Source organism: Cherax quadricarinatus, chromosome 89, assembly GCF_038502225.1.
Source record: "Cherax quadricarinatus isolate ZL_2023a chromosome 89, ASM3850222v1, whole genome shotgun sequence".
Lineage (NCBI taxonomy): Eukaryota > Metazoa > Arthropoda > Malacostraca > Decapoda > Parastacidae > Cherax > Cherax quadricarinatus.
In genome coordinates this window covers 7,824,820-7,848,120 of record NC_091380.1, presented here as the reverse complement: position 1 = coordinate 7,848,120, position 23,301 = coordinate 7,824,820, and the positions used below count along the sequence as shown (strand labels likewise).

At 40.0% G+C, this 23,301-nt stretch overlaps 1 protein-coding gene across 2 annotated transcripts in view; it reads left to right on the top strand.

The window, feature by feature from the left end:
• Positions 1 to 23,301, top strand: part of LOC128697221 (pre-piRNA 3'-exonuclease trimmer) — a 62,330-nt gene that overhangs the window by 27,735 nt on the left and 11,294 nt on the right. Inside the window, exons 6-10 of one of the 2 annotated variants that reach the window (XM_053788784.1) lie at positions 3,460 to 3,621; positions 5,966 to 6,157; positions 6,681 to 6,810; positions 10,833 to 10,946; positions 23,060 to 23,162. In XM_053788784.1, coding sequence (XP_053644759.1) covers positions 3,460 to 3,621; positions 5,966 to 6,157; positions 6,681 to 6,810; positions 10,833 to 10,946; positions 23,060 to 23,162 — 701 coding nt within the window. The remainder of the gene's footprint in view (positions 1 to 3,459; positions 3,622 to 5,965; positions 6,158 to 6,680; positions 6,811 to 10,832; positions 10,947 to 23,059; positions 23,163 to 23,301) is intronic. The other variant, XM_070104145.1, reaches the window with a different exon arrangement.

Below are 23,301 nucleotides of genomic sequence, written 5' to 3'. Positions count from 1 at the left end.
GAAAACTGAATATTTTATTAGTTCCTGGTATATGTTTTTATGTAACTAACTGATACTGGAAGTCGTATTGACCTTTGTTTTTTGGTTCTTGTTTAACCCGTAAACGGTCCAAGCAGATCTACGTTCAGATGCGTAGCGCTACAAAAGTAGATCTACGTTTTTTTTACATATTTTCAAATATAACAGAAAAAAAGTAGATCAAAGTTTTTTTTACACATTTTCAAATGTAAAAAAACAAAAAGAAGATCTACTTTTTTTACATACTTTCAAATGTTGAAAAAACATATATACACGTTTGGACCGTTTACGGGTTAAATGGTGAAGATAAAGATTTTATTTCTTTGCAAAGGTTACAATGTGTAGGTACAATTTTGATTTGTTAAGTACAGAGAAAGTCACTTTCATGCCAGAGCATTTTGGGCAGAAGAATCCTGGTACATAATAACTTAAATTTAGACAAGATAAGAGTGGTTATTTTCATATAGTCGGACTTGAGTCCTGGAAATGGGAAGTACAATGCCTGCACTTTAACCCTTTGAGGGTTTTCGTCGTACTAGTACGTTTTACGCGTAGGGGTTTTTGACGTACTAGTACTCATAAATTCTAGCGGCCTCAAATCTAGTGGGAGAAAGCTGGTAGGCCTTCATATGAAAGAATGGGTCTATGTGGTCAGTGTGCACAGTCTAAAAAAAATCCTGCAGCACACAGTGCATAATGAGAAAAAAAAAACTTTGACCATTTTTTTTTAATAAATCAGCGACTTTGCAGTGTATTTTCGTATGGTATTTATTGTTGTATTCTAGTTTTCTTGGTCTCATTTTATAGAATGGAAGACATATTACAGAAATTGAGATGATTTTGACTGGTTTTACAAAGAAAGGTGCCTTGAAATTGAGCTCAAAGTAGCAGAAATGTTCGATTTTTACCAAACTTCAAAAGTAAACAAATCGTGCCAAGCGTGCAATACACGTCAACTGGTGAGTCTAATATTCTTTCACAAGTGCACCAATAATATTTATACCATTTTTTACACTAATGCAGTAGTCTGCATAACAGTAAATCTTATATTTTTTGTGAAAATAAAAATTCAAAGTGGAAAGCAAAAGAATATAAGAGGGGACTTGAGACATGACTAATGACTAGAGGAAATGTCATTTTAGTGCCAGGAATGTCTTTCTTGTTTATTCTGGACCCTATTCCGAAATTGGCATCTTTTGAAATTTGTGTGAAATTGGCAAAATTGCTAAATTCTGACCACTGTACTGGATAGTTGAATTTCATAAATGAGTGGTTTCTTGCATCCATTCGATAGAAAAAATGGAGTTCTAGCGAAATATTCATGTTTTTTGTCGACTAGTACAGCGAAATTGGCCGAAAATGGGGCTCAAAGTGGGCAAAATCGCCGATGCGTAAACATCGCCGAGACCGCTAACTTTGCGAGAGCATAATTCCGTAAGTTTTCTATCAAATTTCAAACTTTTGGTGTCTTTATGATCGGGAAAAGATTCTCTATCTTTTCATAAGAGAAAATAATTTTTTTTTTTTTTTAAATTTGGCCGACCCTGAGAACGAGTTTCGGAGAGGGCCTGTCGACCCTCAAAGAGTTAAAGGAGGGGTTTGGGATATTGGCAGTTTGGAGGGATATGTTGTGTATCTTTATATGTGTATGCTTCTAGACTGTTGTATTCTGAGCACCTCTGCAAAAACAGTGATAATGTGCGAGTGTGGTGAAGGTGTTGAATGATGATGAAAGTATTTTCTTTTTGGGGATTTTCTTTCTTTTTTGGGTCACCCTGCCTCGGTGGGAGACGGCCGACTTGTTGAAAAAAAAAAAAAAAAGAGTGGTTAACTTTTTAATAAATATTTAATCTTAATAATAATGCAAGGTAGTCAAGGTGAAGGCTTATAAGAATAATTATCTTGAAGTTGCACAAAATATAACCAGTATTACAATTAATGGTTGAAACAATAATATTTTACGAATTGGCAGGTGTTTATGGTTAGTTATGTATAAGCTCAACACTGAAGGTAGTAGACTGGTAGACAGCATCCATCCAGGGAGGTGCTGTGGTTCAGTAATGATTGTATAGCAGAAGTCTGGTAAAATATTTTACTGTGTCACGATTGTTTGTCTTTTCTTTCTGTGTCATGCGCATTTAAGATGAGTAAATCTGTCATACTTTTACTTTGATTCAGTACAGTGGACCCCTGCTTAATGATCACCTCCCAATGTGACCAATTATGTAAGTGTATTTATGTAAGTGCGTTTGTACGTGTATGTTTGGGGGTCTGAAATGGACTAATCTACTTCACAATATTCTTTATGGGCACAAATTTGGTCAGTACTGGCACCTGAACATACTTCTGGAATGAAAAAATATCGTTAACCGGGGGTCCACTGTATATTCTTATTGTTGCAGTTCTTAATACTTGCTATTTCTGTAATATTACCTTTCCAGTTTAGAAGACTTGGTTTGAAAGGGGGCCTGGGTTGTTGATCCCCTGGCCCAGAACCATCAACAGAAAATAGACTTACCTGGAGTATACCTGGAGGATGCTCCAGGGGTCAATGCCCTCACGACCTGGTCCATGACCAGGCCTCGCAGTGGCTTCATTAGTAATGAAAAATGAAAGGCACAATACTGTTTGAGAAAAAAATTACTATTAACCTACTCTTTAGAGAGGAAGCGGTAAATGGAACTTATTGTACTGTGGACCATTATCAGGTTGGGCTTTGCATCTTTATAGATGATATTGTTACATGACTGAAGATAATTTAGAAAGTTTGTAAATAAAATTATTATCAGGGGGCAAAAGATGCAGACTGATTTCTTTGCTAGGTGAATGTTAAATTTATGAAGGGATTCAAGGAAACCAGTTAGCTGGATTTGAGTCCTGGAGGTTGGAAGTACAATGCCAGCACCAAAAAGAGGGGTGGAGATGTTGAAGTTTTGAGGGCCATCTCAAAATATCAGCATCCAGTGCAGTAATGATAGTTCTATGGAGGCGATCCTTAGGGTTTATTTGTACAAAAGTACAGAGCAGTGTGTTAGATGCTAGCCCTGCCAGGCCAATGGCCTGACAAGAGAGTCTTGTAAGAGCATCATTCTGTTGCTAGGTTGTCTGGAGCGAGAATGAACCAGATGCAGTGTCTGGTGGAGTGAGCTGTAGGTAGAACTACGCCCATGCCAGGCGGCATCATTAGGCCTAGCGGCCATGATACGAAACAGAAGCCGACAGTGGTTATAAAACTGAAATGTGATATCAACATGTTCTGGCAAGATAGCAATTGAATGATTGATGATGAATGTGTTTCCTCTGTTTTGAGTCCCTCTACCTCTGATTGATGGCCAGTATTAAATTTTAAGCTTATTGACAAAATTAAGATTCCTGAAAATCCTTGCAAACAAAAAATGTCAGATATCTTTAGCATTTTTGCTCACTTAGTGAGTTTTATAGATACAGGACCAGTTGAGTACCATAGGGGAGTGGGCAGCAGCTGCCAGTGATGGAGACACAACTACTCCCTCCATCAGCCATGATGTTACCTCCCAGGTGCTACTAGTGACCAGCATACGCAACAGGTTTACAGACCTCTGGGCTGCTCTAGACAATGGACAGGTGAGTATTAAGGTAAATATGATTGCAAGTAAGCAGTTTATCTTCCTAATTGAACAAATTTCTTAAGGAAGTGGCAGACCAGTTGGGGTGTAATGGCTGCGTAGATTTGTGAGCCATGGTCAGCAATATGGATATAAACAGAACTGATATTTTTTGTTGTGAGTGATGGTGTAAGTGCTTCTTCTTTTTCGGGTTACCCTACCTTGGTGGGAGAAGGCCGGCGAGTTAAATGAGCACATTCTGTTTTTTTCTCCATGAGGAAGTGGAACAGAATTCTTCCTCTGTAAGTCATGCGTGTCGTAAGAGGCGACTAAAATGACAGGAGCAAAGGACTAGTAATCCCTTCTCCTGTATACATTATTACGTTAAAAAGAGAAACTTTTGTTTTTATTTTTGAGCCACCCTGCCTAGGTGGGATAGAGCCAGTTTGCTGAAAGAAGAATATTTTATTTTTTCATAATTTCTAATCAAATTTACTCAGATCTACATTTTAAGGGAAAAATTAGTAAGCGATTCCTCTCTGAACATCAAAAATGTTAGTACTATTTTTTTCCCGGTAGATTTACATATAGAGTATTTTTGTTGTATTACTAGTGAAGTACATTTCTTGTCCTATATTGGGCATATATTGGGTAGAAAGTTATGAAATGCAGTATAAGAATGCTTCTTAATTGGCCATTATTTTCTGCGGGAAATGGTCTTACTTCCTCTTTAGAGACGGGTAAAATATCTGAGCTTGAAAATATATTGAGAATTTTTTTTGCTTGCTCTCAATATAAATTCCTTGATTACAGTTTAAACTGCCTCACCTACCTGAAAATGGTCAGAATGTTCAATCTGGAATAGGGCAGTTGATTGAAAAATTAGATGAATGAGAGAGAGATGATTGAATATACAAAATAATCCAAGGAAATGTAGATGTACAGTAACTGGAGTTAGAGAATACACAAATAACCCGCACATAGCAGAAACTTTTGATGATGTTTCAGTCTGATCTGGATCATTAACTAGTTAATTGTCCAAGTTAACTAGTAAATGGTCAAAGTTAACTAGTTAATGTCAAAGTTAACTAGAAAATGGTCAAATTTAACTAGTAAATGGTCGAAGTTAACTAGTAAATGGTCGAAGTTAACCAGTAAATGGCTGAAGTTAACTAGTAAATGGTCAAAGTTAACCACTAAATGGTTGAAGTTAACTAGGTAATGGTCAAAGTTAACTAGTAAATGGTCAAAGTTAACTAGTTAATGGTCAAAATGGGACCAAAACATCATTATAAGTTTCATTATGCTTGGTGCGGGTTATTTGTGTTTTGTTCCGGTCGTGGTATTGTGACTTTTTGTTCTCTAGAGAACACTATCAGAATCTTGGGACAAAGGTAGAAGTAGCAGAAAAATATCTGATAAGATGAATTGTGCTAGTTTTAAGAGCCTTTGTGCTGCAAGCAGCAATAACTTGACTGATCAAGCAGTCACTAGGTGCTTTGCCTGAAGCTGGACTGTAAAGAGGAGAAAAAGAAATCTCAGAACTGGGAGCCTGTATTAGACTTCCTGTCACGAGGAGAAAATATCTGACCAACTGACCAGTCAGACTGCAGGAGCAGTGACCCCTTGGGACCTTTAAAAGATCAGCAACAGATTAATCCAAACTCACTTGCCATGGGCTCTGGTGGCCTGGTGGTTAACGCTCTCGCTTCACACGGTGAGGGCCTGGGTTCGATTCCCAGCCAGAGTAGAAACATTGGACGTGTTTCTTTCCACCTGTTGTCTATGTTCCCCATCAGTAAAATGGGTACCTGGGTGTTAGTCGACTGGTGTGGGTCGCATCCTGGGACACTGACCTAAGGAGGCCTGGTCACAGACCGGGCCGCGGGGGCGTTGACCCCCGGAACTCTCTCCAGATAAACTCTCCAGATGGGCTGAACCCATGGCAGGTATGTTTTAGGACTCAGTTGCCATGAGTTCAGACCCCATCTGTTCTGTGATTTGATTAATCCAAATAAGACCATAAAAGGATACCTTTTATGGTTAATGTAAACATAATTTAAATTTTTTGCCTATAAGCTGAAGAATATGCGTATCATAAGAGGTGACTAAAATATACTGGGAGCAAGGGGCTAGTAACCCCTTCTTCTGTATACATTACTAAATTTAAAAGGAGAAACTTTTGTTTTTCCTTTTAGGTCACCCTGCCTCGGTGGGATGCAGCCGGTTCATTGAAAAAAAAAAAAGTTGAAGAATCTACGCAATAGTTGAATTTTTTTTCTATGGGTTGAAGAATCTAAAGTTATCATGTTACTCCGTCATCATGTTGAGCAATGTAAAGTTGAATTCAATTTTATCTACAGGTCCTAGTTCAAAAAGTGTCGTCCTGTGAACGTGAAAGACTTGAGGCAAAAGACCCTGAAGGCACAGAGTTTATAGACTCCATTGTGACCAACATGCTGGGATTTACCACCATTTTCCGCTGTTTAGCAGATCATCATAAGCCTCTTGTTCTCCACAATTGCCTCCTGGATCTTATGTTGATATACAAGCAGGTATGAGACTCAGTCTTTGCATTAGGTACTCCTAGAAGATACTTTATGCATTTTCCTATTTTCATAACCGCATCAGAGGTTTTCCCGCACCTCCTGTTCTCTGAAGGACAGGTGGGGATGTTAGCAATTTTGAAATGTAGCATTGGTGCCCCTCTGGCAAGACAGTGATGGAGTGAGTGATGGTGAAAGGGTTTCTTCTTTTTTGGGTCACCCTGCCTCACTAGGAGACAGCCAGTGTGTTGAAAAAAAAATCAGATGTTTCCTACCAAAGTAGGTTGATTCAAGAGAAAGAAACGCATTTACCATCGCTAATTCATTAGTTTAGGCTTTTGTTGATATTAATTTTCATGTTTTCTGGACAATAGCTTGAGAATATCATAGGAAATTTGCTGCTAACATGAAACATTCAGTTATTGTCAAAATAAAAGGTAGCAATCTAGAATTTGAATTTGAATTATTTACAAATGAAATTCAGTATTATGACCCAACATACTGATCTATTTTTTCAAAATGTGACTTTCAGTTCCATCAGAACCTGCCTCCATCATACGAAGTTTTTAAGTCCAACTTGCACGAGATGTTTCCTCTCATCTACGACACAAAGTTCATTGCTACGGAACTTAAATACTTTTATAAAGAAAAGAATGACCAAGGTACTTCTAGTTTAAAATATAATTATTATTTTTTTTTGCCTTAATTGGTTGCTATTTATGTCCTGCCAAGCCATGCTATACTTTCTTTCTTTCTTTCAACACACCGGCCATATCCCACCGAGGCGGGGTGGCTCAAAAGGAAAAATGAAAGCTTCTCCTTTCAAATTTAGTAATATATACAGGAGAAGGAGTTACTAGCCCCTTGCTCCCGGCATTTCAGTTGCCTCTTAAGACACGCATGGCTTACAGAGGAAGAATTCTGTTCCACTTCCCCATGGAGATAAGAGGAAATAAACAAGAACAAGAACTAGAAAGAAAATAGCAGAAAATCCAGAGGGGTGTGTCTTTCTTTCTTTCAACACACCGGCCGTATCCCACCAAGGCGGGGTGGCCCAAAAAGAAAAACGAAAGTTTCTCTCTTAAATTTAGTAATTTATACGGGAGAAGGGGTTACTAGCCCCTTGCTCCCGGCATTTTAATTGCCTCTTACAACACGCATGGCTTACGGAGGAAGAATTCTGTTCCACTTCCCCATGGAGATAAGAGGCAATAAACAAGAACAAGAATTAGAAAGAAAATAGAAGAATACCCAGAGGGGTGTGTATATATATGCTTGTACATGTATGTGTAGTGTGACCTAAGTGTAAGTAGAAGTAGCAAAACGTACCTGAAATCTTGCATGTTTATGAGACAGACAAAAGACTCCAGCAATCCTACCATCATGTAAAACAACTACAGGCTTTTGTTTCACACTCACTTGGCAGAACAGTAGTATCTCCCTGGGTGGTTGCTGTCTACCAACCTACTACCTAGGATGCTATACCTTATTACACTAAATCCTTGATACAGTAGGGCCCCGCTTATACAGCAGGTTAGATTCCAGGTTACTACCATAAAGCAAAATTTGCTGTAAAGTGAAACATATAATTTTTCCACTTTCAGACACATATTAAAGCCTGATAACATGTTTAAACTATTTTATATTAAGTGAGCAATAAAGCTAGGGCTAAAAAATGCATATACAGTACACACATTACTTCTTCTTTCTTTCAACACACCGGCCGTATCCCACCGAGGCGGGGCGGCCCACCGAGGTGGGGCGGCCCAAAAGGAAAAACGAAAGTTTCTCCTTTTACATTTAGTAATATATACAGGAGAAGAGGTTACTAGCCCCTTGCTCCTGGCATTTTAGTTGCCTCTTACAACACGCATGGCTTACGGAGGAAGAATTCTGTTCCACTTCCCCATGGAGATAAGAGGAAATAAACAAGAATAAGAACTAGAAAGAAAATAGAAGAAAACCCAGAGGGGTGTGTATATATGTGCTTGTACATGTATGTGTAGTGTGACCTAAGTGTAAGTAGAAGTAGCAAGACGTACCTGAAATCTTGCATGTTCATGAGACAGAAAAAAGGACACCAGCAATCCTACCATCATGTAAAACAATTACAGGCTTTCGTTTTACACACATTACTTACCTTAAAATATTTTTGTACCTAGCTTGTAATGAGTGGTGAATATATTTATTGTAGAAAATCTAAATAAATGAAGAATGATTATAATTGAAAACTGCTGTATTAGCGAAACACTGTAAAGTGGGGTCTGTCTGTATTATACACACCTCTCTATAATAGACTTCTAAAACAATTGACAAAATGAGCTGGGGAAAATGGTGCTTATAAGTCCTTTATTTTCAATGTTTATGTCAATATACAGTAAACCCTTGATTTTTTTTTTTTAAATAAACCAGCCGTATCCCACCAAAGCAGGCTGACCCAAAAAGAAAAGCAACGTCTTTATTTTTACATTTCGTAATTTATGCAGGAGAAGGGGTTACTAGCCCCTTGCTCCTAGCATTATAGTCGCCTCTTACGACACACATGGCTCACAGGGGAAGAATTCTTTTTATCTCTGTTAGCACTGGCAGCCTCCCCATACCTTACTACACTATGAATCCCACTTTTCTTTTTAAACCTATCAAACCAGCCCCTACTTGCCTTAAATTCATCACTTTCAACACTGTTTCCCAGGGTGTCTTACCTAAGATCACTATATAACTGCTTTGCTTTTTCACAAATTATTGTTTGAGAAACACTGTCATTGGCCAATTGATTTTTGTTAATCCACGGTAACAAAACTGTTTCCATTTCTTCAGTTATCTGTGACTTTTTTACAGCAAGAATTTTCACTCCTTTCACCACATCAGCCCCTTTTATTACTTCTTTATTTTTCAATATGGACAATATGGTGGATTTCACCATACCATATTGAGTGGCCAAGTATAACACGTGTTCCACTTTTCCACTTCGCAATGAGTTCTTTTTTCATAAATAAATAACAAAAAGGCACAATACCGTGACTGGAACGATACACAACTTTAATTGTTATTCCTCACTGTTTTCCTTTCAAGTTTGTTTGGATCACTGCTAATTTTTGGGGCCATGATTAATTATTTTCAATGAAAATATTTAAAAAGCACCACAGAATAGCAATGAAATACTGAAAAGTTTTACGGACCTTGTACAAACGATGCTTAACGAACGAAAACTGACGAGAAACTTAGCGTGTGATGCTTTGTTTTCGTAGGACTTCATCGAGATGGACCATTTTGTTTGAGTCAAATATCAGGGCAACATCCGAATATAGAGTGAAATTTTTCTCGAAAAAGTTGGGTGAATATTGAGTTTTACAAATATAGGGACACACAAATATTGAGGTTCCATTGTATTAAACTTAGCATTCAGATAATCTAACTTCACCCATACAGCTATAGAATGCAATGTAACTCTAAGTTCTAGTTTTGGTCTACCCAAAAATGCTTTGCATAGCTAAGCACTTTCCAAAATGTATAAAGTAAATGTTAGCTTATGTTGCAACAATTACTGCACAGGAGGGCCCCACTTTACAGCATTTCGCTAATGCAGCATTTTTTGTCATACCCGTTCTTCATTTATTCCGACTTTCTGCAATAAATACAGTATTCACCACTTGCTATAAGCCAAGGACGAAAATATTTTAAGGCAAGTAATGTGTGTACTGTGCGTATATGCATTTCTTAGGCCTAGCTCTATTGCTCACTTAATATATGATTGTGTAAACATGTTTATATGCGTTTGAAAGTGGGAAAAGGCTATGTTTCACCTTACGGTTAGTTTAGGTTTGTCAGGAAACAGGACAAGTGTTTCCTGATGTGGGGTCTCAGTTATATGATGACGCACAGTTGGAGTTTTTGGTCATCTGACTGCTGTATAAACAGGGCCCTCCTATATGTACTTTTTGAAATAAAAAATTATTTTCGGATTTTTTTTTTTTCAACAAACCATCTCTCACCGAGACAGGGTGACACAAAAAAAAAAAAAACACTTTTAAGAAGTTTTTCTTCTTTTTACACTTACTAATTTATACAGGAGAAAGGGTTATTAGCCCCTTGCTCCTGGCATTTTAGTCGCTTCTTACAACACACATGGCTTACGGAGGAAGAATTCTTTTCCACTTCCACTTGGAGATATTTTTATTTATTTATTATGTCAGCAATTTCACTGTCCCATTTCACATTCTTATTTATTTTCTTCAAGTGCTTACCTGTACTTGTAGAAACTGTTCTATATATTTCTATTAAATTTACTCTATACTGTGAATTATTTATTTACAAGGGATGATGAAGGACATTATTAATGGAAAGTGACTAGTATTTGCAAATATGGTACAGGTCCACATCCCTTTATCCGAAATTCTGAAATTCGAAAAGTTCCGAAAACCAAAGTTTTTTCGTGGAGTGTGGAGCATCAGTCATCTCCGTGCTGGGTCATGCCGCCACATGGCGGCGTTGAGAACCATTCTGAAATTTGAAATCTGAAATTCAAAACAATTCAGGCCCCAAAGGTTTCAGATAAAGGGATGTGCACCTGTAGTTACCTTGTGAGTTAGCATTCTAGATTATTTAATTTGAAGTGAATCATAATTAGTATTTGAAAGGTCTAATTAGCATTTGAAATGCCTAATTCATTTTTTCTTGATTGCAGTTAGGAGTTTGTTTAGCAATACCGGGCTGGTTGAGCTATCTTCATGCCTTAAGAGAGACGAGTCGGTCTTATACCTACCTACACTCTCGCATCATCCTCCTGACAACAAGTACAGTTAGTATATTGGTGGTAGTTTGCCAGTACAGTGGTACCTTGAGTTTCGAGCAGCTCCCAACTCGAACAATTATGTAAGTGTATTTTTGTAAGTGCTTTTGTAAGTGTATTTGTGGAGGGTCTGAAAAGGACTAATCTAATTTACATTATTCCTTATGGGAACAAATTCGTTTGGTATCGGCACTCGAACAGCCTTTTGGAACGAATTAAGTTCGTAACTCGAGGTACCACTGTATTTCGTTGGTTGTGAATTGTACCTCCACAATTCATAACTTTTCCACAATTTTGAAAGGAAATTTTAAAAGGCATTTTGGTCTATTCTGCACCATTACCAGAGGTGACTGTGTGTTGATCCTGGACCATTACCAGAGGTGACTGTGTTGATCCTGGACCATTACCAAAGGTGACTGTGTTGATCCTGGACCATTACCAAAAGTGACTGTGTGTTGATCCTGGACCATTACCAAAGGTGACTGTGTGTTGATCCTGCACCATTACCAAAGGTGACTGTGTGTTGATCCTGGACCATTACCAAAGGTGACTGTGTTGATCCTGGACCATTACCAAAAGTGACTGTGTTGATCCTGGACCATTACCAAAGGTGACTGTGTTGATCCTGGACCATTACCAAAAGTGACTGTGTTGATCCTGGACCATTACCAAAGGTGACTGTGTGTTGATCCTGCACCATTACCAAAGGTGACTGTGTGTTGATCCTGGACCATTACCAAAGGTGACTGTGTGTTGATCCTGGACCATTACCAAAGGTGACTGTGTGTTGATCCTGCACCATTACCAAAGGTGACTGTGTGTTGATCCTGGACCATTACCAAAGGTGACTGTGTTGATCCTGGACCATTACCAAAAGTGACTGTGTTGATCCTGGACCATTACCAAAGGTGATTGTGTGTTGATCCTGCACCATTACCAAAGGTGACTGTGTTGATCCTGGACCATTACCAAAGGTGACTGTGTTGATCCTGGACCATTACCAAAAGTGACTGTGTTGATCCTGGACCATTACCAAAGGTGACTGTGTTGATCCTGGACCATTACCAAAGGTGACTGTGTGTTGATCCTGGACCATTACCAAAGGTGACTTTGTGTTGATCCTGGACCATTACCAAAAGTGACTGTGTTGATCCTGGACCATTACCAAAAGTGACTGTGTGTTGATCCTGGACCATTACCAAAGGTGACTGTGTGTTGATCCTGGACCATTACCAAAAGTGACTGTGTTGATCCTGGACCATTACCAAAGGTGACTGTGTGTTGATCCTGGACCATTACCAAAGGTGACTGTGTGTTGATCCTGCACCATTACCAAAGGTGACTGTGTGTTGATCCTGGACCATTACCAAAGGTGACTGTGTTGATCCTGGACCATTACCAAAAGTGACTGTGTTGATCCTGGACCATTACCAAAGGCGACTGTGTGTTGATCCTTGACCATTACCAAAGGTGACTGTGTGTTGATCCTGGACCATTACCAAAGGTGACTGTGTGTTGATCCTGGACCATTACCAAAAGTGACTGTGTTGATCCTGGACCATTGGACCATTACCAAAGGTGACTGTGTTGATCCTGGACCATTACCAAAAGTGACTGTGTGTTGATCCTGGACCATTACCAAAGGTGACTGTGTGTTGATCCTGGACCATTACCAAAAGTGACTGTGTGTTGATCCTGGATCATTACCAAAGGTGACTGTGTGTTGATCCTGGACCATTACCAAAAGTGACTGTGTGTTGATCCTGGACCATTACCAAAGGTGACTGTGTGTTGATCCTGGACCATTACCAAAAGTGACTGTGTGTTGATCCTGGACCATTATCAAAAGTGACTGTGTTGATCCTGGACCATTACCAAAGGTGACTGTGTTGATCCTGGACCATTACCAAAAGTGACTGTGTGTTGATCCTGGACCATTACCAAAAGTGACTGTGTTGATCCTGGACCATTACCAAAGGTGACTGTGTGTTGATCCTGAACCATTACCAAAAGTGACTGTGTTGATCCTGGACCATTACCAAAAGTGAATGTGTAATGATCCTGGACCACTGCCACAAATGACTCAGTAATGGTCCTGGACCATTGTTGCAGGTGATTAAGTAATGATCCTGGACCATAATACAGTGACTCAGTAATGATTCCGTAAAGGTCTGGGATGGATCAGAATGGCATCTATAATTTCTTCATCAAATACTGTGTTAGTTGTGAATTATTTCATCTCTGATATTTTCACACATTATCTCTCTCTTTTGGTTTTGTTTTAAATGTTAAGGTGTTGTCTGGGTATGACATTTCAAAAAATTAAATAAGCATATTTTAAAACTGATTTTATAATATATATATAAGTAATGTTTTATCTGGGTGCCTCTGCAAAAACAGTGATTATGTATGAGTGAGGTGAGGTGTTGAATGATGATGAAAGTATTTTCTTTTTGGGGATTTTCTTTCTTTTTGGGTCACCCGGCCGTGGTGGGAGACGGCCGACTTGTTGAAAAAAAAATGAGTAATGTGTCTTTTTTTTTTGTTAACATAGTGGTTGTCTCCCACTGAGGTACGGTGACTCCAAAAGAAGAATCACATTAATCATCATTCACTCAGTTTCTCTGTTCCATTGCCTGAAATTGCAGAGCCAGTTTAAAACTGCTTAAGAATTCCTAATAAATTTAAGAGATCAATGAATCGTTTTAAAGTATATTAATACAGAGAGCAGGATAGCAGATGAACAAGGAGGCTTTAGGAAAGGTAGTGGGTGTGTAGACCAAGTGTTTGCAGTGAAACACATGGGTGAACAGTATTTAGATAAGGGTAAAGAGGTTTTTGTGGCATTTATGGATTTGGAAAAGGCATATGATAGGGTGGATAGGGGGGCAATGTTTCAGATGTTGCAAATGTATGGAATAGGAGGTAGGTTATTGAAAGCGGTGAAAAGTTTTTACAAGGATAGTGAGGCTCAGGTTAGAGTATGTAAGTGAGAGGGGATTATATCCCAGTAAAAGTAGGCCTTAGACAAGGATGTGTAATATCACCGTGGTTGTTCAATATATTTATAGATGGAGTAGTAAGAGACGTGAATGCTCGGGTGTTGGCAAGAGGTGTGGGGGTTAAAAGATAAAGAACCTAACACAAAGTGGGAGTTGTCACAGTTGCTCTTTGCTGATGACACTGTGCTTTTGGAAGATTCTGAAGAGAAGTTCCAGAGGTTGGTGGATGAGTTTGGTAGGGTATGTAAAAGAAGAAAATTAAAAGTGAATATGGGAAAGAGTAAGGTGATGAGGATAAAAAAAATTAGGTAATGGAAGATTGGATATCAGGTTGGAGAGAGTAAGTGGGAGAGATATTTGGGAATGGGTGTATCAGCAGATGGGTCTATGAAGGATGAGGTGACTTGTAGAATTAATGAGGGGAAAAAGGTGAGTGGTGCACTGAGGAGTCTGTGGAAACTAAGAACTTAATCCATGAAAGCAAAGAGGGAAATGTATGAGAGTATAGGTATACCAACGCTCTTGTATGGGTGTGAAGCATGGATGGTGAATTTTGCAACAAGGAGAAGGCTGGAGGCAGTGGAGATGTCATGTCTGAGTTCAATGTGTGGTGTGAATATAATGCAGAGAATCCGTAGTTTGGAGATTAGGAGAAGGTGTGGGATTACCAAAACTATTATCCAGAGGGCTGAGGAGAGGTTATTGAGGTGGTTCAGACATTTAGAGAGGATGGAATGAAATAGAATGACTTTGAGAGTATACAATTGTGTAGTGGAGGGAAGGTGGGGTAGGGGTCAGCCTAGAAAAGGTTGGAGGGAGGGGTTAAAGGAGGCTTTGTGTGTGAGGGGCTTGGACTTCCAGCAAGCGTGCTTGAGTGTGTTAGACAGGAACAAATGGAGACAAATGGTTTTTACCACTTAACGTGCTGTTGGAGTGTCAGCAAGGTAACATTTATGAAGGGATTCAAGAAAACCGTCAGGCTGGGCTTGAGTCCTGGAGATGGGAAGTACAGTGCCGGCACTCTGAAGGAGGGGTGTTAGTGTTGCAGCTTTATAACTGTAGTATAAGTGTGCCTCTGGCAAGAGAGCGATGGGCCACCCTGCCTTGGTAGGAAACGGCCGATGTGTTAATAATAAAAAATAATATAATATATGCTGAAAGTTGTACTATTTTTGCTACCTCTCTTTTTTGTAATAATGCATACTTAAAATTGTACCACTCATTATCCTGTGTCTAGTCTTAAGTAGTTTGTAAACATTAGGATATCACTAATGTATAGGAGTTAACTTTTGTTTCTGCACATACATAACTTTTATTATACTGAAATAATAATTTAACTTATAAAAATACAGTAGAACCCCCGTATCCACTGATTCGGTATCTGCGGTTTCAGTTATTCACAGTTTACTTTGACCCAAAAATACCTCTTAATTTTGCATAATAATGACCCCAAAGCCTAAGAGAAGCTGTGAAGTGCTTCCCATCAGTAAAAAAGTGATGATTCTCCACTTATTGTGCATAATTTATCACTTAAACTTTATAGTAGGTATGTATAGGACTTATATAAGGGGTTTGCTACTATCCACAGTTCCGGCATCCATGGCAGGCCTTTGGAACACATCCCCATGGATATGGGGGCCCTAGTGTATAAAGGAAAATTCTTCTTCTTTCAACAAACCGGCTGTATCCCACCTAGGCAGGGTGGCCCAAAAAGAAAAACAAAAGTTTCTCTTTTTTTTAATTTTAGTAATGTATACAGAAGAAGGGGTTACTAGCCCTTTGCTCCTGGCATTGTAGTTACCTCTTAGGACATGTATGGCTTACGGAGGAAGAATTTTGTTCCACTTCCCCATGGAGAATAAAGGAAAATTAAGATAAATAAATTGCTAAATGTAAAACAAAGAAAAAATCTTTCATTTCTTCTTTTTCGGGTCACCCTGTCTAGGTGGGATATGGACGGCTGGCTTGTTTAAAAATCAAGTTCTGAGGTGAAAATGTCATATTTGGAGTCATTTAAACTGTTCTGCCCTAACACTTGTGGCAAGAAAGGCGTTGGATGAGTGATGGTAGATGCACTTTCTTCTGTGGGTCCCCCTACCTTGGTGGGAAATGGCTGATGTGTAAGGAAAGTAGAAAGATTTAATAAAATCACTGAGTCATCTTTGTAGGGAAACAAATTTTGCTGCAGTTGATCTGCCATTCAGCATTATCTTGCAGCCCACATTGTCTGTTAAATGGCATAGGTAGTTTTTTGTAAAAATGACTGTAAAATGATGATTGATGATGATTCTTGATGATGGTGATTGATGATGTTGATGACTGATAACGATGATTGTTGATGATAATGATAATGTAGTTTTTTTTTGTTTTTAGTAGACAACAAACTATCATTACACCTCGGGAAAACTGAAGCCATTCTCTTTGGCACGAAACATAAACTGAGAAGGGTAAATAATTTTAATGTCCAGTGTAATGAGGAGCCCATCACTTCCGTTTCCTCAGTAAAATATCTGGGAATCCCCTTTGACCCATGCATGTCAGAAGAATTGATAGGGAATAGTGTAGTAAAGAAAGCAAATGCCAGATTGAAATTCCTCTACAGAGAAGCACAGTGTCTACCTACTGAGGCTCACAGGACCCTATGTCTAGCCCTTATACAATGTCATATGAATTACGCTTGCTCTTCATGATACTCTGCCTTGACAGAAAAACTGAAAGATAGACTACAAATCACCCAAAACAAAATAGAAGTCCAAACCCCTCGCCCACAACACCTCCAACCTTTTCGAGGACGACCCCAACTCCGCCTTCCTTCCCCTACAGATTTATACGCTCTCCATGTCATTCTACTTAGATCCATTCTCTCTAAATGACCAAACCACCTCAACAACCCCTCTTCAGCCCTCTGACTAATACTTTTATTAACTCCACACCTTCTCCTAATTTCCTCACTCCGAATTTTCTGCATAATATTTACATCACACATTGCTCTTAGACAGGACATCACTGCCTCCAACCGCCTCCTTGCTGCTGCATTCACAACCCAAGCTTCACACCCATATAAGAGTGTTGGTACTACTATACTTTCACACATTCCCTTCTTTGCCTCCATAGATAATGTTTTTTTTGTCTCCACATATACCTCAACGCACCACTCACCTTTTTTCCCTCATCAATTCTATGATTAACCTCATCCTTCATAAATCCATCCGCCGACACGTCAACTCCCAAGTACAGTAGACCCTCGATCACGATGGCATCGTATAACGTTAAATCCGACTAGCAGTACATTTTAACACAAAAATTTTGCCTCGACTAGTGCTAAAAAACTCGACCAACGCATCATTCGTTCTGTTCGAGACTGTCCACTTGCGGCCTGAGTGCACCTCACTTGTCCCGTGGTGCCAGTGTTTACAAGCAGCCAGCCACCACGGGCGCATCCAAACATACAATTGGAACATTTCATATTATCACAGTGTTTTAAGTGATTGTACCTGCAAAATAAGTCACCATGGGCCCCAAGAAAGCTTCTAGTGCCAACCCTATGGTAAAAAGGGTGAGAAATACTATCGCACTACAGTCAGCTGCTGCTGCACCACGGTCAGCTGTTGCTGGATCAGTCAGCTGTTGCTGCACCATGGTCAGTTGTTGCTGGACCAGTCAGCTGTTGCCGCACTACAGTCAGCTGTTGCTGGACCAGTCAGCTGTTGCTGCACCATGGTCAGCTGTTGCTTGACCAGTCAGCTGTTGCTGCACCATGGTCAGCTATTGCTGGACCAGTCAGCTGTTGCTGCACCATGGTCAGCTGTTGCTGGACCAGTCAGCTGTTGCTGCACCATGGTCAGCTGTTGCTGGACCAGTCAGCTGTTGCTGCACCACGGTCAGCTGTTGCTGGATAAGTCAGCTGTTGCTGCACCATGGTCAGCTGTTGCTGGACCAGTCAGCTGTTGCTGCACCATGGTCAGCTGTTGCTGCACTACGGTCAGCTGTTGCTGGACCAATCAGCTTTTGCTGCACCACAGTCAGCTGTTGCTGGACCAGTCAGCTGTTGCTGCACCACGGTCAGCTGTTGCTGGACCAGTCAGCTGTTGCTGCACATGGTCAGCTGTTGCTGGACCAGCCAGCTGTTGCTGCACCATGGTCAGCTGTTGCTGCACCACGGTCAGCTGTTGCTGGACCAGTCAGCTGTTGCTGCACCATGGTCAGCTGTTGTTGGACCAGTCAGCTGTTGCTGCACCACAGTCAGCTGTTGCTGGACCAGTCAGGGGTTCTTAAATGGAGATATCGAGGGTTGAAGGTAGACACACTTGTTGGATGGTAACGATATATTGTCAGACTGTGATGATGGGAAATGGAGCCCAGCCTCTGCCTGTCCTAGCCTGGATGTCTAACGCCGACTGAGACCGAGGCAGAGGTACAAGCGTACACATGCGCATCCCGTGACTTCACACAAAGTCACAGGCCTAAAAGGTATCTCCTGTCTAAAGCACATGGATGGTACTTATATGCTATACAACACAAGGATCAGCAACTATGCTGACAGCTGCACCACGGTTTCTATAATATATATACAGTGGACCCTCGACCAGCGATATTAATCCATTCCTGAGAGCTCATCGTTATTCGAAATTATCATTAGTCGAGTTAATTTTCCCCATAAGAAATAATGGAAATCAATTTAATCCGTGCAAGACACCCAAAAGTATTGAAAAAAAAATTTTACCACATGAAATATTAATTTTAATACACACAAACTGAAGAAGACATGCACAGTTACATGACACTTACCTTTATTGAAGATCTGGTGATGATTGATGGGATGGGAGGAGGGGAGAGTGTCAAACTTATTGTTTAGAAGGGGAATCCCCTTCCATTAGGACTTGAGGTAGCAAGTCTTTTTCCGGGGTTACTTCCCTTGTTCTTTTAATGCCACTAGGACCAGCTTGAGAGTCACTGGACTTCTGTCTCACAACATATCTGTCCATAGAGGCCTGTACCTCCCGTTCCTTTATGACATTTCTAAAGTGTTTCACAACATTGTCAGTGTACAGGTTGCCAACATGGCTTGCAGTAGCTATGTCAGGGTGATTTTCATCCATAAAGGTTTGCACTTTAAGCCACATTGCACAGATTTCCTTAATCTTTGAAGTAGGCAATTTCTTCAATTTCTCTATCCCCTCCTCCGAAGCAGTTTCCTCAGGTGTGGCCTCATGCTGATGAAGATGATCTAGCAGGTCATCAGTGGTTAGTTCTTCATTGTCCTCCACCACCAACTCTTCCACATCCTCCTCACTAACCTCCAACCTCAAGGACTTCCCCAATGCCACAATGGATTTCTCAACTGGCATAGGATTCTCAGGGTTAGCCTCAAACCCTTCAAAATCCCTTTTGTCTACACATTCTGGCCATAGTTTTTTTCCACGCAGAGTTCAAGGTCCTCTTAGTCACTTTCTCCCAAGCCTTACCTATAAGGTTTACACAATTGAGGATGCTAAAGTGATCTTTCCAAAACTCTCTTAGAGTCAGTTGAGTTTCTGAGGTCACTACAAAGCACCTTTCAAACAGAGCTTTTGTGTACAGTTTCTTGAAGTTGGAAATGACCTGCTGGTCCATGGGCTGCAGGAGAGGAGTGGTATTAGGAGGCAAAAACTTCACCTTAATGAAGCTCATGTCCCTAGAAAGTTGCTCTGCCAAGTCTGAAGGATGACCAGGAGGCACTTAAGGTCTAATTTCTTTTCAATTAGGTAATTTTTCACATTGGGCCAAATGCATGGTGTAACCAGTCATAGAAAAAGTCCCTAGTGACCCATGCCTTACTGTTTGCCCTGCACAGCACACACAAATTAGCCTTGAGGATATTCTTTTGCCTGAACACTCTGGGAGTTTCAGAGTGATACACCAATAAAGGCTTCACTTTGCAATCACCACTAGCATTGGCACACATCAACAGAGTAAGCCTGTCTTTCATAGGCTTATGTACTGGGAGTGCTTTTTCCTCCTGAGTAATGTAGGTCCTGCTTGGCATTTTCTTCCAAAACAGGCCTGTTTCGTCACAATTAAACAATTGTTCAGGTTTCAGTCCTTCACTGTCTATGTACTCCTTGAATTCATGCACATATTTTTCAGCCGCTTTGTGGTCCGAACTGGCAGCCTCACCATGCCTTATCACACTATGTATGCCACTACCCTTCTTAAATCTCTCAAACCAACCTTTGCTGGCCTTAAATTCACTCACATCATCACTAGTTGCTGGCATTTTTTTAATTAACCCTTAAATGGTCCAAACGTATATATACATTTTTTCAACATCTGAAAGTATTTAAAAAAATGTAGATCTTTTTTTTTGTTTTACATTTGAAAATGTGTAAAAAAAACTTTTATCTACATTTTTTTTTGTTACATTTGAAAATATGTAAAAAAAAGTAGATCTACTTTTGTAGCTACGAATTTGAACGTTGATTTGTTTGGACCGTTTAAGGGTTAAATCGTCATGCAACTTCCTAGCCTTTTCACATATGATCACTTGAGAGATGCTATCTCCTGCTATCTGTTTTTCGTTTATCCACACCAATAAGAGTCTCTCAACATCTTCTATCACTTGCGATCTCAGTTTCGAAAACATAGTTGCACCTTTGGCAAGAACAGCTTCCTTGATTGCCGTTTTCTTGCCCACAATAGTAGCGATGGTTGATTGGGGTTTACTATACAACCTGACCAGCTCGGAGACACGCACTCCACTTTCATACTTAGCAATGATCTCTTTCTTCATCTCCATAGTAATTCTCACCCTTTTTGCTGTAGGGTTGGCACTAGAAGCTTTCTTGGGGCCCATGGTGACTTATATTGCAGGTGCAATCACTACAAAGGCTGTGATAATATGAAATGTTCCAATTGTATGTTTGGAAGCAACAGCGGTGGGTGGCTGGCTGGCTTGTAAACACTGGCACCCATGGGACAAGTGAGGCGTGCTCAGGCCAAAGTGGACGCGTCTCGAATGGAACGAATAGCGTTGGTCGGGTTTTTAAGCGCTAGTCGAGGCAAAAATTTTGCGCTAAAATGTATTGCTAGTTGGATTTATCGTTAATCGATGCCATCGCTTTTCGAGGGTCCACTGTACACATATACAGTCAGTAGATACTTTCATATAACTGCCATTATCTTCATTCATCAAGCTTGTCTTGTGTGTGAGTGTGTGGCTTATAATTGTTTTGAGTCAGGAGTCGGCAGCTGTCAAAATGACATATTATCTCATTACTCACTCCCCCTACTGCCTGTCAAAACAGTGGGGTCGGAATTCTATCTAATTATCTTTCTCCCTCATTCTCTTTCAATCTGTCTCTCTCTATCTGTCTATCTATGTCTCACAGGTACACATAAATACAAATATACATAGTGTAAATTACCTAGGATAACCAAAAAAATCCAGACAAAGTGCTATACTCTGCTTGAAGATGTGAGTAAACATGATGACACAGTCTTGTGGCTCTCTCTGAGACAGAGCTAGACAGATAGACAGGGAGCTTGACAGACAGACAAATAGACAGACAGAAATGTTTCTGTACCAGCAAAAACAAAGGGAGGGCGATGGTCATCTAATCTTTTCTTATCAGCTGCACCCTCCCTCCACCCTCGTTTACACTCATCAAACGTCAGCTCTTATCAGATGTTATCTCCCCTTATCTTGTCACTGTCATGGGGTGGACTTTTTTTTTCTTGCTTCAAGGAAACAATATTATTACATCTTCTTCTTCTTCTTCTTCTTCTTCTTCTTCTTCGTCTTCTTCTTCTTCTTCTTCTTCTTCTTCTTCTTCTTCTTCTTCTTCTTCTTCTTCTTCTTCTTCTTCTTCTTCTTCTTCTTCTACTTCCTCCTCCTCTTCCTCTTCCTCTTCCTCTTCTCCTCTTTCTCTTCCTCTTCCTCTTTCTCTTCCTCTTTCTCCTCCTCTTTCTCTTCCTCTTCTCCTCTTCCTCCTCCTCCTCTTTCTCCTCTTCCTCCTCTTCTTCCTCCTCCTCCTCCTCTTCTTCCTCCTCCTCCTCCATTGCTTTTGGTCTCAAACTCCTCGACATCATGAAATTGATCTTCACTGACACTTCCATCTGTGTTAGAGCATCACTTGGCAAGAGAAGAGTCCCAGATTTGCTGGGGAGTCACAAATTTCTTACTGCTAAGCATGCTGAAAAAGGACGACTGAAATGGCATTCCCACAATGCACCACTGGCTCCTCGATTTTTTTATATGGTGCACACTGACCATGAAGACCCATTCTCTCACATGTGGGCCTACCAACTTTCTCCTGCTTGATCTGAAGCTGCTAGAATTATGCGTAAACAGTCAAAGGGTTAATCTTGTCCCCCAGGATGCGACCCACAACAGTTGACTAACACCCAGGTGAACAGGAAAAAATGCCTGGAACTAATGCTCATATTGGTGAATTTAAGGCCAGCAAAGGTTGGTTTGAGAGATTTAAGAATTGTAGTGGCATACACAGTGTGATAAGGCATGGTGAAGCTGAAAAATTCCAACCCCAACAAGTGTTCAATTGTGACAAAACAGGCCTGTTCTGGAAGACAATGCCAAACAGGACCTACATTACTCAGGAGGAAAAGGCACTCTCAGGACATAAGCCATTAGGACTTGACACCTCAAGTCCTAATAGAAGGGGATTCCCCTTCTAAACACTAACACCATCCACACTCTCCCATCCAATCAATCATCACCAGATCTTCAATAAAGGTAAGTGTCATGTAATTGTACATGTCTTCTTCAGTATGTGTGTATTAAAATTAATATTTCATATGGTAATTTTTTTTTTCATACTTTTGGGTGTCTTGCACGGATTAATTTGATTTCCATTATTTCTTATGGGGAAAATTAACTTGACTAACAATAATTTTGACTAGCGATGAGCTCTCAGGAATGGATTAATATCGTTGGTCGAGGGTCCACTGTATCTGAAAACATTCACTTCTTCCATACTCCTCCTCCCCAATTTGATATCCAATTTTTCTTTATCTAAATCATTTGATACTCTCATCACCTTTTATTTTTATTTATTTTTTTCTGTTATTCTTGTTATGGTATTCCAAGTAATCACTGAGTTATATTTATATGTATATTTACAGGTGGAAGCGAGATGCTGCTCCATGAAGCAGGCTATGATGCCTACCTAACTGGTGGCTGTTTCCTCCATATGGCTCACCTTCATGCCATGCTCCAAATACCTTCGTAAATATTCCACTTTTCGTCATCTGTGATTGTTTTTAACCCTTTCAGGGTCCAGAGGCCAAATTTCAAAGTGCGCACCAGTGTCCAAGAATTTTCAAAAAATAATTTTTGTTATTTTTCTTATGAAATTGTAGAGAAT